The 13,475-nt window shown below is 45.1% G+C and overlaps 1 protein-coding gene across 1 annotated transcript; it reads left to right on the top strand.

The window, feature by feature from the left end:
* The first annotated feature begins 276 nt into the window (after positions 1–276).
* LOC123522055 (T-cell ecto-ADP-ribosyltransferase 2-like) lies at positions 277–9,506 on the top strand. Its single transcript, XM_045293229.1, has 4 exons — positions 277–333; positions 7,341–7,421; positions 7,758–8,469; positions 9,196–9,506. Exons 2-4 carry the CDS (start codon positions 7,359–7,361, stop codon positions 9,270–9,272), a joined length of 852 nt encoding a protein of 283 aa, XP_045149164.1. The 5' UTR covers positions 277–333; positions 7,341–7,358; the 3' UTR covers positions 9,273–9,506.
* The last annotated feature ends 3,969 nt before the right edge of the window (positions 9,507–13,475 follow it).

The raw sequence follows: 13,475 nt of genomic DNA, 5'->3' as shown, positions 1-13,475 counted from the left end.
AGCACACGGCTCACAGCCCAGTGTGTAACCATGACACCAGGGCTCTCACAGAGAAGCCTAAAAGCCTCGATCTCTTCTTGGAAGTAGGGAAAGTAAAAGATGCAACAACAACCACCATCAACTGGCTCATGAGATAAGAACGGAATGTTCCCTTTCAGATTCAATTTGAAAGTGAAAGTACAAGTACACCTTGGTGTCAGCTCATTTTCCCACCTCCCCCAGCCTCGCCGCCACATGAACCCTTGATAAAAGGACCAGAGCACGCATGTCTCCTTAGACATTACTGTCAGCGGTGAACAGCGACAGCCCGCCCAGACTCCTCCAGGAAATCAGGTACCTAACGGCTCTGAACTCTGTCCTTGGAAGGGGTAGACGACTTAGGGGAAGAAACTGGGAATCTTCATGGCGTGTAGACTGGTGTTAGGATGGGGAGGAGAGACTGAGTCTGGAGATGTTAGGATGGTGGGAGTTGTCTGTCAAGAGCCAATGCCACAGTTAATTCTGGGCAAGAACTAGTCCAAGTCGGGCAGTGAGGTCAGATCTGCCCCAAAGGAAATCATTTTAAAAGACAGACAGGCATGGAGTCCACCCATCCAATCCTGGAAATTGTAAAACTTTAAAAAACCAAAACTTTTTATTGTGAATTGGTGACAGTTTACAAAGCAGATTGGAGGAGGGGTTTTCTGTTTGTTTGTCTGAAATGAATGTGCATGTCACTAAAGAATCCAAGTCCACTTCCATTTCATTTTCCTCCCACTCACAGTGACCCTACAGGACAGGGTGGCACTGCCTCTGTGGGCTTCTGAGACTACCACTAGAGATGGGACTAGCCAGCCCCGTCTGTCTCTCACTGAGAAGCTCCTGGTTTCAAACTACTGACCTTGAGGATTGTAGCCCAATGTTTAACAAATTTGCCACGAGGGCTCCCATTAAAGCGGTTAATAATGAATAGTAACCCGTTAGACCCCCCCATGGATATGATTCTCTTTCCCCTCCTTCTATAATGCCCTCTCCCTCCCCTCTCCTTGCCCCTGTCCCCATCCCCTACCCTTCTCATAGTCTTCAAAGTCTTATCTTTTAGTGTAAAATCCACTTTCCTTTTTCTTTTAATAAAGATATCATCAAACATTTATCTTGCTAAGCATAATGTTCTCTAGTTTTGTCGTTGTCTCGCGGTGTTTAAGGGAGTCACGCTGTCTTCATTGATGGTACCGTTCCATTGTAGGAATGTTCCAGAGCTTGGTTACCCATTCCTCTGTCATGGGAATTTTCGGTTGTTTCCATGTGTTTGCTGTTATGGAAATTGCCGCAATAAACATAGGTGGGCATAGGTCTGTTTGTGTTGTGTTGTGTTGTTTGTTTCTCTATAGACCCAGAAGAGAAATTGTGGGACCATAAGGTGATTGTATTTGCATTTGTTTAAAGAAGCACCATTCTGATTTCCGTAGTAGTTGTCCCACCATCATTCCAATCTCTTCACACCCTCTCCAGCTTTATTACTATTTTCTGTTTAGTTGAATTTTGCTACGAACGGTGGTGGTGTTGTTTTTCATTTGTATTGGTTGTATTTCTGGGAAGATTAACCATTCCACATGGGCTATTTCACAATGGACAAACAGACTCATTTTATGAAGCAGGTATGACCTCGATGCCTGAGCCAGGTAAAATAACCCCAGGATTGAAACTGATAGACCAATAGCTCTGGTGAATATAGAGGCCAAAGCAGATCGTAGTTTTACATTCAACAATTCACACACAGTTGGAGTCAACTCATCTCTGAAACCCCCTCCATGTATCCTTGTGTCTCACGCTTCCTGTCGGTCCTGTTTCTATTCCTCCTTCCTTCCTAACCCTTTGACCTTTGTCTTTGGGTACGCGCTGCCCTTTCGATCTGAAATGGGTGATTATTCTAACAGTGGGCTGAGTTCACTTCCAGAACTGAAGGGTAAGGCCCATATTCTCAGGGGTCCTACCAGTCTCAAGCTGACCAGTCAGTCTTTGATGATTTTGAGTTCTGTTTGATATTTCTCTCCCATTCTGCCCGAGACCTTCTAATGGGACACGTTCGTCGCGGTATCCAGACACCATCTAGTTCTAGTCTCTGCATTGTGGACACTGCTGTTCACACGGTCGGTCCTTCAGCCCACTGCACGGATTGTTTTCATGGGTCTTTTCATGTTCATCAACTCTGCTTTTCTCTGGATGGGGAGGGACCTGTCGTTGCACCTTAGGAAACGGTAAAACCTGATCTCAGGTCCTACAATTCACTATGCAGGCCCAGGAGGCAGTGCTGCTGGTGTTTACATCTCATCAGGTGTCTCTTGTTAGTCAACCTAGAACTATTCCCCCATTTTCCTCCCAACTCCATGCACACACCAACTTCAACCCTCTCCTGTCGGTCAAGACATTCCAAGCCTAGCTGCGCATCCAATCTCCTTTCAGAATATGCAGAAAACTGAAGGGCCAGTGAGTTTCTGTTAAGGGGGGAGGCACAACTTGGAAAAGGAGAACGAGGATGGCTATACAGCTAAAGACACGTCATCAACGTCATGGACTTCTCCACGTAGAAATTATTGGATTGGTGCATATTCCACTGTATATATTTTCAATAACAACAAAAATAAAGGACATTATTTAGAAATTCTACTTTCAGTTAAAAGGTCAGGATTCCTGTGCAGGAAGCTCAGAGCCATCAGGGCCTGGATATTGGGAAGCAAAGGCCCTAGAGTGCTCCTCGCTCTCAGTGGACATTAATGTTGAGCGGGGATGCTTGACCACATGAGCTAAGCCTGTGGAAGCTGGTTTTGAAAATTCAAAATTTAAATAAGAATGAGAGCAACCGCCCCTAAGAACACTTCCACAAAGACCCAATTCGCCGAGGATTATTTTAGTCATTATCAATTTCCAGGGGTTTCAGTGAGATTGTCATAACCTAACCTTACACCAAAGGTGGCCTCTAGAAAAATAAGGATCTTATTCCTGATAATGATCATTCTCACCTCACTTTCTACATTCTCATCCCACTCAGTGAGCGTCAACTGGCAATCCCATGCTCAGGACTCACAGACCTCCGCCTCCAGTCTCCTCTACTGAACTCAAGAGCCCCACTTTCTTCTCCAACTGAATTTCTCATAAGCATCTCAAACCTCATGCCTTTTAAGAATAAATTATACAACAAGAGTGGTGAGGGATAAGATGGAAGAGAAAGGCAGAGCCCAACCCAGTCACCATAGCAAGCTGCTTGAGCTTCCTTCTGCTCAGTGAGTCTCAGAAGTCTCACTGTATCAGAATCATAAGTAACAGGAAACTCATTAAAATGCAGAACCACTGAATCTGTAACTTTGAGACTGGGGCCCAGAAACCTCTACTCAGAACAACCTTTTCAGATACGTTTTTTATACATGTCAAGCATAAAGAACCACAGGAGGTAAGGGACCGTGAAATTGTTTGAAATTATATAGGATGAAAATGCTCTGAGTTGGAATTGACTCAATGGCAGGGAGTTGGCAGTGGATGAGGATGAAAAAGCTAAGTCTTCCTTCCTTAGAATTAGCACACCCAGTGCTTACTTCTCAGCATGGCTAGATCCGAAGACCAGGGCTCTTTATGTGAAATAGGTATTATTCCAAAATGGAGAAGGATCACATCAGATCACAAAATGTAGGATGACTATATAATTACATAACTGCCAAATAGCACCATCACATACATGCCAACCACTGACAATCAAGGCCCTATCGAGTTGACACATGACCTCAACCATCACAGCCAGTGCTGCGTTCACCACGTACCTCAACATTCCTTACTGCCAGACAACGCCATCCATGTGCAAAAGATGCTGACAGTAGATTTCTTCTTTTTTTTTTTTTTACTATTGTTATAAATGCATGATGTCAGAGAACAAGATTGTTGCTGTGTGAAGAGTAAGTATAAATTTTCACTCAGGCGAAAGAGGACGGCTGGGGCCTGGTTGTTGTTGATTTAGGTCATCTGGTTGATTCTGACTCCTGGCAAGACCATGTGTAACAGAGTAGAACTGCTTCATAGAGTTTTCTTGGCTGCACTCTTTGTGGACTTCAATCTCCAGACCCTGTCTTCCACAGCGCCACTGGGGGGCTTTGAACTCTCAATGTTTCAGTTACCAAATCACTAAAAAAATTAAACCCTGGGGGGAGAAAGGGGAAACCGATGACAATGATCTACATATAATCCCCTTCCTTGTGGATGGACAACAGAAAAGTGGGTGAAGGGAGACATCAGACAGTGTAAGAAATGAAAAAATAAGAACAATTTATAAATTATCAAGGGTTTGTGAGGGAGGGAGGGAGGAAAATGAGGAGCTGATACGAAGGGCTCAAGTAGAAAGAAAATGTTTTGAGAATGACGATGGCAACAAATGTACAAATGTGCTTGACACAATGGATCTATGTATAGATTGTGATAAGAGCTGTATGAGCCCCCCCAATAAAATGATTAAGAAATAATAATAAAAAATATAACCCATTATCATCAGGTCAAATATTGATGCGTTATGATCCTATAGGACAGGGAGAACTGCCCCATAGGGTTTCCAAGCTAAAACTCCACAGATTCACTAGAGCAGCCACCACATATTTCACCTGCAGAGTGACTAGTGTGTTCAAAATGCTGGCCTTTCAATTAGCAGCTGAGCACTTAATCACAGTAACATCAGGGCTCCCTTTCAGTCACCACCCAAGTGCAAACTGTTTTCTTCAAGCAAGGACCTTAACTAGGGTCTCAGAAAGAGGACACATTAAGTATACAGTTTGACTAAAGCTAAAAAAAAAAATTAGCGTGCGATCCATATGCAGAAATGTCAACTAAATACAAATAGGTATCATACTAATGATATTCTTGGCTACTAGTCAAAAGCTTCACAGTCAGAACTCAATCAGGGGCATCGTGGAAGAAAGGCCTGGAGATCCACTTCCAGTTAAGCGTACGTTAGGAAGTTCGGTTCTACGCTGTGATGGACAGTGTCGCCGTGAGTTGGAATCAGCTCAATGGCAGCAGGCATTTTGGAGGTCATTCAACTATAAAGTTTTGAGATTGAATTTAAAATTTTAGAAAAATATGGTCCATATATAAGATGATGAAACAATCAAATTAATCTACAATCATTTGGGAAGCTTGCCACCTAGTCTTCCTTTCAACTGTACTCAGAAATTTCAAGTGCAAACTTTCCCTTAGAGTCATAATTTTTAGACATAAAAATACTGGTTTTCACAATTACAACTCATCTCAATTTGCAAAAAAATAATTCAGTTGAACATCCATGTTTATACTAAATTTGCTGACAGATTCAGCTATTTAATATTAGTGAAGAAATGCAAATGTTCTCTTAAAATGAATATATGTCGTGCTCACAATTCCCAATGTTGTAGTCTATAGGAAATGCAGCTTATTAAACACAAAAAAGGGAAATCTTTTTAAAGTAAAGAGAAAGGTTCAATTTCTAGTTCCAGCTTTCATTATTAATCACTGAAGTTAAACGCACTTAATAGAAAAGTCCTCAAGTTCAGCATAACAATTTTCGAACAATAAGCTCTATAAAATGAGGCCGTTGGGTACCAGTGATGTGATTTCAACTCACGAGACAGAATGGAGCTGCTCCGTAGGCTTGGCTAAGAGGTGCATGTTTCAGGAGCTCTTCCCCAGCTCCATCTCCCATCGAGTGACTCAGTGGGTTCGAACCACAGACCTTCTGTTAGTAGAGGAACCCTTGTGTGTTGCGCCACCATGTTATCTCATAAAATATTACTATTATTAATTAGTCCAAGACAGGTAAGTACTGTTGGCTTAGTTGGATGCCCACATTTTTGGTTGTACTTGAACCAGTGCTTGCTCTATGACAAGATTAAAAATCAAACCAAACCCACTGCAACAAGTTGACCGTGACTCTTGAGATCCGTCTGGGACAGAATAGAATGACTTAGAGGGTTTCCAAGGTTGTAAATCTCTAGGCAAGCAGACTGTCACATTTTTCTCTCACAGAGAGGCTGGTGGGTCCCAACCAAGCTTTCAGCTAGCAACCTTGCACTTTAATCACCACACTACCCACTGTCCCTTATGACAAGATTAAATGAGACTTCCCCCCTCTAAAAAATATATTGCTTTGAACATGTTTTTCCTAACACACCGCTATTCTAGACATGTGGAGAATTTTAGGCTGGTATTTTCAAATGCTTTTATGGAGAAAAAAAACCCCAAATGACCTCACATACCAAAACAGAGTTTTTAGCATTAGATATTAACTTCAATATCCCCTCAGTGCCTCTTGATAGACTGGGCGTCTGTCATCCAGGGTCTTCTGCAGCGCAGGAAAATGAGGAAAGATGTAGTCACTGAAATGCTTTGCCTTCAGTAGACGGTGCAGCATTTTCTTTGGGCACGTTTTTTTTCCTACAAAGATGTACTCTAGACCTTTGAGATAATGTTGAGGTAAGTTGTGGGTGTCCATGAAGTTGATAATTATATGCAGACAAAGATTACTCCTTGATTAAGGCGATGCTCACAGTGAGTTTATTGTAACTTGAGTTCCTTCTAGCCAAAGTGACCTGGAGGGTGAGACAGAGGCCATGGGGGTGCAGAACTTCTGAGTTTGCTGTTTCTAATATGTGTCCTCCTAACGGCTCGGGCAGGAGTAAGCTCAGGAGGAGGAGCCTGGAGTCACAGCAGCGGGTCTTTCCAAGCACCGTTCGTGGGGCCTTGCTGCAGGCTGCAGGCGCTCCATGCCGTTCTTGCAGTCTGGCTCGTGCGATACTCTCCCAAGAAAGACTGGGCCGAAAGATGGAAAGTACCACAATGGGCTCGGCAGCTGGAGACGACCTCCATGAATTGCCAAGAACTGCCCAGGGGAAGGCATCAGCCGAAAGCTGAGTGACCGTCATACCCACTTTCGGGCTTGCCTGGCTCCGTTTGTGGTTTACAGCCTCTCCTCTCAAAACATGAACGTTTAAGATGGTGGGTTCTCATTAGTCACGGTAATTAATTAGGCAAACTGGTTGTTCAGAAAATGGATAGTATTGAGAGATATTCCAAAGTATTCAGTTTAGCAAAAGTTTGAGAATGCTCTTACTAAAATGTCTGTAAAAGGGTTCACAGTATTGCTCTGTGGAGAAGACTCTTGTAGAATATGATCCATGTCTCTGGTGGTTTTGTCAGCCAGCATGCAGGGTTCAGGGAATTTAAGTTAGTTGTTCAGGGTCAATGTGAGGCTGGGGCTCTGGGCTTGGATGGCATTAACACAGACCTGATGCCTCAACACTCTCTCCGTGGTGCTGATGTTCACACCGCCTCTCACTGTCTTCCGGTTGCAGATCTCCGTGAACCTGGGGATGGCGTCTCTCCCAAGCACAGCAGTTCCCTTGCTGGTTCTCACGCAGTGGCTAACACAACAGGTACTAGATACAAACCCACATCCTGCTGACCTGGCTTTGACCTCACATCTTGGAGACAACAGTTGTCTCTGTGTCTAGGGCTGGTTAGAGAGCGTGACTCTGAAAAGCATGTTTTAAATGATGGAAGAAAACCCAAGAGTGGCCAAACTGAGCTTTTCCCTTTTGCACAGCTCATGTGTAGTAAGATTGTGTTCCTACATGTTTCATACATGAGCCCTGTGACAGGTACGCATTTCAGACTGAGCGGGAAGCCCGTGCCGTGGGTTTGGTGCCGATCTCCAGCACACATTGGTTCTGTAGAGATCTATGACAACGGGTGTCACTCCTTCTTGACAGGTGGCTGATTCGGCATGGCTGGACATGGCCGACAACGCGTTTGACGATCAGTATGTGGGCTGTACTGAAGAAATGGAGAAAAGGGCACCTCAGCTGTTAAGAGAAGAACTGGAAGCACATCAAAAATTGAAAACTGCGTGGGAAAAGGCAGCAAAGAAGTGGAGCGAGATAAAGAGCAACACAAACAAACTCAGTGATTTCCACGGGACAGCGGTCGTGACCTATACGAACGTGTCCATCGCAGAAGAATTCAACCGAGCTGTGAGAGGGTTTCATCAAAATTCACATAACTTCCCCTTCAAAGCCTTCCATTATTATTTGACAAGAGCCCTTGAGCTTCTCAAGGACAATCAGTGTTTCACAGTTTACAGAGGCAGCAAGACCAAGTTCTATTATAGCGGGAAAGGGAATGTGCGTTTCGGACAATTTACCTCATCATCTTTGTCGAATGCTGTAGCTTTGCATTTTTCTAGTGAGACCGGAACAATTTTTACTATCAAAACCTGTTTGGGTGTTAGTATTGCAAAGTTCTCTTTTGTACCACATGAACAGGAAGTACTAATTCCAGGGTATGAGGTGTATCAGAAAGTCACTGTAGAAGATACAGATAAAGGAGGGAATCGCATTCATCTGGAACGTTACCGAAAAGGGGGAAGTAACTACAATTGCTACTATCTTTCGACTGCAAATTCCAGCAGATACCGCCACTTGGGTAGGTGTGGGTTTTGTTTGAGGTGGGAGTGGCTGGCCATGATAGAACAGGAGAAGAGCGCCCGCCCCCCCAGCAGGATTCACCCAGGCAGAGAGCAGTGGGTGCTCCAACCTACCACTGAGGAGGATTTCGTTCCTCGTCAGACCGAGGGGCGGATAAGAACTCAGGCTCAGAGACACAAGGTAGTTTCTGGGTCAGCCAAGCTCCCGACCTCCGAGCTGTGCAGAGAGATATGCTGGGCAGGAGTCTGGAACGTGCCGATAGTTGACGTTCTCAATTGTGGCACCGTGGATTACGCATTGGGCTGCTAATGGTGAGGTCAGACACTTGAGCTCCCCAGAAACTGCAGGAAAAAGAAGAGACTTTCTGGCTCCTGTGAAGATTTTACAGCCTCAGAAACCCAAGTGGGGCAGTTTTACTCTGTCCGTAGGGTATCTATAAGTCTGAACTGACTCAGTGGCAGCAAGGGTGGCAATGGGAAGGGTTAGGGGAGTCGGGAGACCCGGTTCCAGGCAGAACGATGTGGTTGCTGCAATAATTCTGGCCAGAGATGATGGTGCCTGAACTGAGGGTGATGGAGAGCAGTCTGGGGCTGGTATGTTCACAAGGTGCTCTGAGAGCCCCACCTGCTTGAGGTGTTGAGCCTAGAGTGAAGATTGAAAAGTTCGGACGGCCCGTGTCCAGAGAAATCCCATGCAAAAACCTTTCCTTTTCTTCCATCTGCAGGAATGAGAGAAGGCACTGCGCTCCTCCTGCTGTTGCCTGGGATCCTCGCCCTGCTGATCTCCCATGCAGAGGGTTAGCCCTAAGCCTGACCTTCCTGGTGCCTAGTTCTTCGTGGAGTGTGTGCAACAGGGATCCGAGAGCAGCAACGAGGCGGGGGCCTGAATGGCTCTCGCCAATAGCAGGAAAGGTGGGGGTATAGGATTGTGTCTGCATGCTGCTTAGTGCTCAGATCCCCACAGACATTGCAGCGATCGCTGTGTCTGGCTGCAAAAAACAAATGCTCCCTCTTCAAAATGGTGACCCAGCTTAAGTCATTGGCCTCTCACTGCTTCCTCTTGATGAGAAGCAATGTTAACGGTCTTAAAGGGACCGAAAGTGTGAGTCCTCTGCTTTGCTCTTCTCCTCCAGCATCCTGTTAGCTATTTGGAGCCTCTGCCCAGTCCAGGTAAAGTTGAAGATGGGTTTTCTATTGCTGTCAGGAAGGTCGTTGGCATTTCTATTGGGATCTTGGTGAACCAATGGATTGCTTTGAGTGGTATTGTGATGAATGTTAGAATCTAAGAAATAAATCTTTTTTTTAAAATATATCTTTTACACACTGAAATCATTGCCTTCCTTTCTGCAACTGGATCTCTGTACAGATTGTATTATTCGCTCAAGAAATTGTCCCTTCGAGCTAGAGTTGATGCTTGCATGGTACCCAGTTGAGCAGGTGCATGTCATTACCTCTCAGAGACCTCCTTGCAGTGCTCATTGATTGGGCCAGAACGACCAGCAATCGCCTCCACACTAGCCATCCCTCTGCCCACTGCCCCAAACCCCTCCTGTCATTGACTTGATTCTGACCCATAACCCATATGGTTTGTGAGGCTGTCGACATTTATGGGACTAGGTAGCCTCATCTTTCTCCCACCTCCACACACTACCCCACAAAAAGTCAAGCCATTTCATGTCCTGCCAATTGGCTTTGATAATAACTCTCAAATCTATTTTTAAAAATATTTTCATCCCTTTGATTAACTCAAGGGAAATATATGGTCTGAAGTGTAGATGAAGCCAGAAAGTGTAGGCTGAGGGTCTATCTATCACGTGTAGTTGTTAAAGTATGGAGATGCCAGGGGTTGAAGGATGGGTGGATTAAGATCCACAGAATAGAAATCAATACTTATGCCCCATTCTCCATGCCTACAGACTGCACTCTCCTTGACTTAGCACGTATTGAGACAAATTATAAAGAAATGATAAATAAAACTATGTAACATAATAGTGCAGTAATAGACAAAAGGATCTTTGCACAGAATGAAGAGTCGGGGAAAAGAGAGAGGGAGAGAGACCCATGTAAACACAGGCCCTCAGTCTTTGGCTGTAATCACATCACAAATACACAGGGGAAGAAAGGTCCGAAATGAACTGTGTTGGAACAACAGAGACAGATGCTCTATGGGGCGGGGGGTGGGGAGGTGGGGATACTGAGTTGTATTTTCTACAGTGCACCACACACAAAAATAAATTTCAAGCAGATAAAGGACCTCTAGGTCAAAAAGAAACCTCCAGAGCAATTACCAAAAAAGGTAGGAGACACTTTTGTTAAGCTTCAGAGCAGGAAGTTATTTTTAACACAAATAAACCAAAACCAAAGACCAAAGTTTGTTCTCACGCAGCTTCAGGGCCTGTGGGGATGCAGGGTGCGTATTTTCACGATGAAGGAGGCAAGGAAGAGAAATGGAGACCAGCTTCCTGGGTCTTAACACTTCTGCCCAGAGGAGACACCCTCAATTTACCTCCTAGTTCAGTGATCAGGCCGAGTCACATGGCCACCCACGACTGCAGTGGGTACGTGGAAGGAGAGAATAAGAAGAAAAATTGTGGCAAATCTTATTGACGGTGGAAGTCTCGCTTTAATAAGACCAACTGGTAAGCGAATGAACCATAAATTATATAAATAATAACCTGTGAGAACAACAAACTACACAAATGATAACCACGGGTGCAGCAAGGGGCTCAGGCTTAAGAACAATCTAAGCAGAGGGCTGGAGTCTGCAGGGTTTCCTTCTGTGTGCATGGGGTCCCTAGGGATAGCACCTAACAACGACATACATAACAAAAACAAAGCCCAAATCAACTGCTATCTAAGCCATTCCTACTCAGCAACCCCACAGGACACAGAAGGACTCCCCCACGAGGTTGCCAAGGCTGCAAATCTTGAGAGTAGCAGATTCTACATCTCTTTCCTGGTCGGTTAGAACAGCTGACCTTTGGGGTAGAAGGGAAAGAAGATGGTGGATGTAGTCACTCTGTTCCTGGCTGGGGAGGGGAGAAGCAAAGCCCGGGAATGCAGGGGCAGGGAGGAGAGCAGAGAGGGGAACTCTGGTGTGAGGGCTTGTGGCGAGTTCTCGGAGGCTGTCCACAAGCCTGGGAGTATGACCCCTTTAGCCGCCAGCCTGGGGAAATGACTGCACGCTGCGGGTCGTGGATCTTGGGTGCAGGAAGGGGTGGCAGACACCATCCCCCTGGACCTGGCGAGGGATTAGTGGTGCCCAGAGCCCGCGGGCAGACACGGTGTGAACTTCAAGTGCTTCAGCGAGTTCTCAAATAGCTAAAAAATCACAGGGGGGTGGGGGGGGATCCTGAACCAGACCCTCCTACACTGAATCTATTTTCAGCACCCAGCCTCCCAATATGAGCCTCATCTTAATTTCTGGTCTAACCATGGGAGTACCAGGAGGGCGGTGATTCTACCTGGGCATCATCTTGACTCCTCCCCGACCTTTTGGGTAGAAACTGAGCATTTAACCACGATGCTGCCAAGGCTCCTCAACTGTGTGAATCCAGATTAAAACACCAAACCCACTGCTGTCGAGTGGACACAGACTCACAACACTACTGCAGGACAAGGTGGAACGACCGCTAGGGATTTCTGGGCTGTAACTTTTTCTGGGAGTAGAATGCCTCCTCTAGCATTTTTTGGGTGTTTAGCGTGTAGCGAGCCCATGTTGTTCTAAACACCTTATGTTTACTCATTTACTGCTCCTAACAGCCCTGTGAAAACCAAACCACAGCTTTCTAGGAGCAGATAGCTACATCTTTCTCTCTTGCGGTGGCTGTTGTCCTTGAACTACTGACCTTACAGCCAGCAGTCCAGTACTTACTCAGTTTTACAATTGAAGAAATGGAGGCACTGAGTGGATATGTAATGACTGTCAAAGAACGAGATGGAGCCAAGAACTATAGGAAGAGATGTAGCAGGGACCAGTCAGAGATCTTAAGTGTCAAGTGAGGTCTTTCTTGTGATTATGCTATGAAGTAGCCCAAATTAGCACTTCAGAGTGGCCGGACGGGTCTCTAGGTCTGCGCACACAATCGTCTAAAATAAATCCTAATGTTCCTTCCTCTGGAAGAAATCTTCAGTTAGATCTAGCGTCCAGGCGTCATTAGGAGTCCGTAGTCGGTTGTCCACATCAGCTGGAAAGACCACGCTGTGGTGAAATAGAATGCTTATTTTGATTTCTCCTCAGCAAGTGCTTCTGGAAGTTGGAAGTTTACTTTGACAGTGAAGTCAGGGTCAAAAATATGAACTTCTGAGGGCCAAAAGACACCATAAACAAAATAAACGCAGAAGCAGACTGAGGCGGGGTCTTTGCAAGACGTGTAACGTATAAAGAACGCCTACAAATCAGGAAGGTTCTGCTGATATAAAAAGACAAACAATCCCCCTCCCCAAAATGTGGAGAAGCAAATGGACCGTCCACCAATGAGAAAACTTGACTGGCCACAAGATTTCTAAGTGCTCGTGTTTATGCAAACAGAAGCAAAACCAACAGTGAACGAAGACTGCCCTTGTAAGACTGGTCACTAAACCTGACCACGCTGTTATTTAATCGACATCTTGTCCTAGCTTTGCACTTGCATGAGATTCTGTATCTCTTGTACTTAACGTATCCTTTACAATGGGTACTGCCTATTCAATACACAAAGACTCAACATGCTTTCATTTGTTCTTTAAGACCAAAATTTAACAAAGAATCCTTGAACTAACTACAAGCTTTTCTTTCTTGTTGTGTTTTGTTTTGTTGTCAGTGGTTTGTTGTTGTTGTTTCGTTGTACATTGTTGCTTGGTTTTGCTCTGTCTTGTTTTCGTGCATGTTATTATCTCTGCAGGTCTGTCTGGATAGGATAGGCTGGATGAACAATCTGGAGGAGAAAACAACAGGACCGACTGTTCTAGGGGGACATGGGAGAGGGGCAGGTGGGGGGAAAGGAAGTGGTGTTAACAAACCCAG

Source organism: Echinops telfairi, unplaced genomic scaffold (assembly GCF_000313985.2).
Source record: "Echinops telfairi isolate 266 unplaced genomic scaffold, ASM31398v2 ScPeMD7_1713;HRSCAF=2227, whole genome shotgun sequence".
Lineage (NCBI taxonomy): Eukaryota > Metazoa > Chordata > Mammalia > Afrosoricida > Tenrecidae > Echinops > Echinops telfairi.
The sequence above is the reverse complement of the archived record's forward strand: the minus strand, read 5'-3'. Positions and strand labels throughout refer to the sequence as shown.

Coding starts and splice junctions, on each gene's coding strand:
- LOC123522055 (XM_045293229.1), top strand. CDS start 7,359: ATGGCGTCTCTCCCAAGCACAGCAGTTCCCTTGCTGGTTCTCACGCAG. Junction 7,422..7,757: donor CGCAGTGGCTAACACAACAG/GTACTAGATACA, acceptor CCTTCTTGACAG/GTGGCTGATTCGGCATGGCT. Junction 8,470..9,195: donor CAGCAGATACCGCCACTTGG/GTAGGTGTGGGT, acceptor TTCCATCTGCAG/GAATGAGAGAAGGCACTGCG.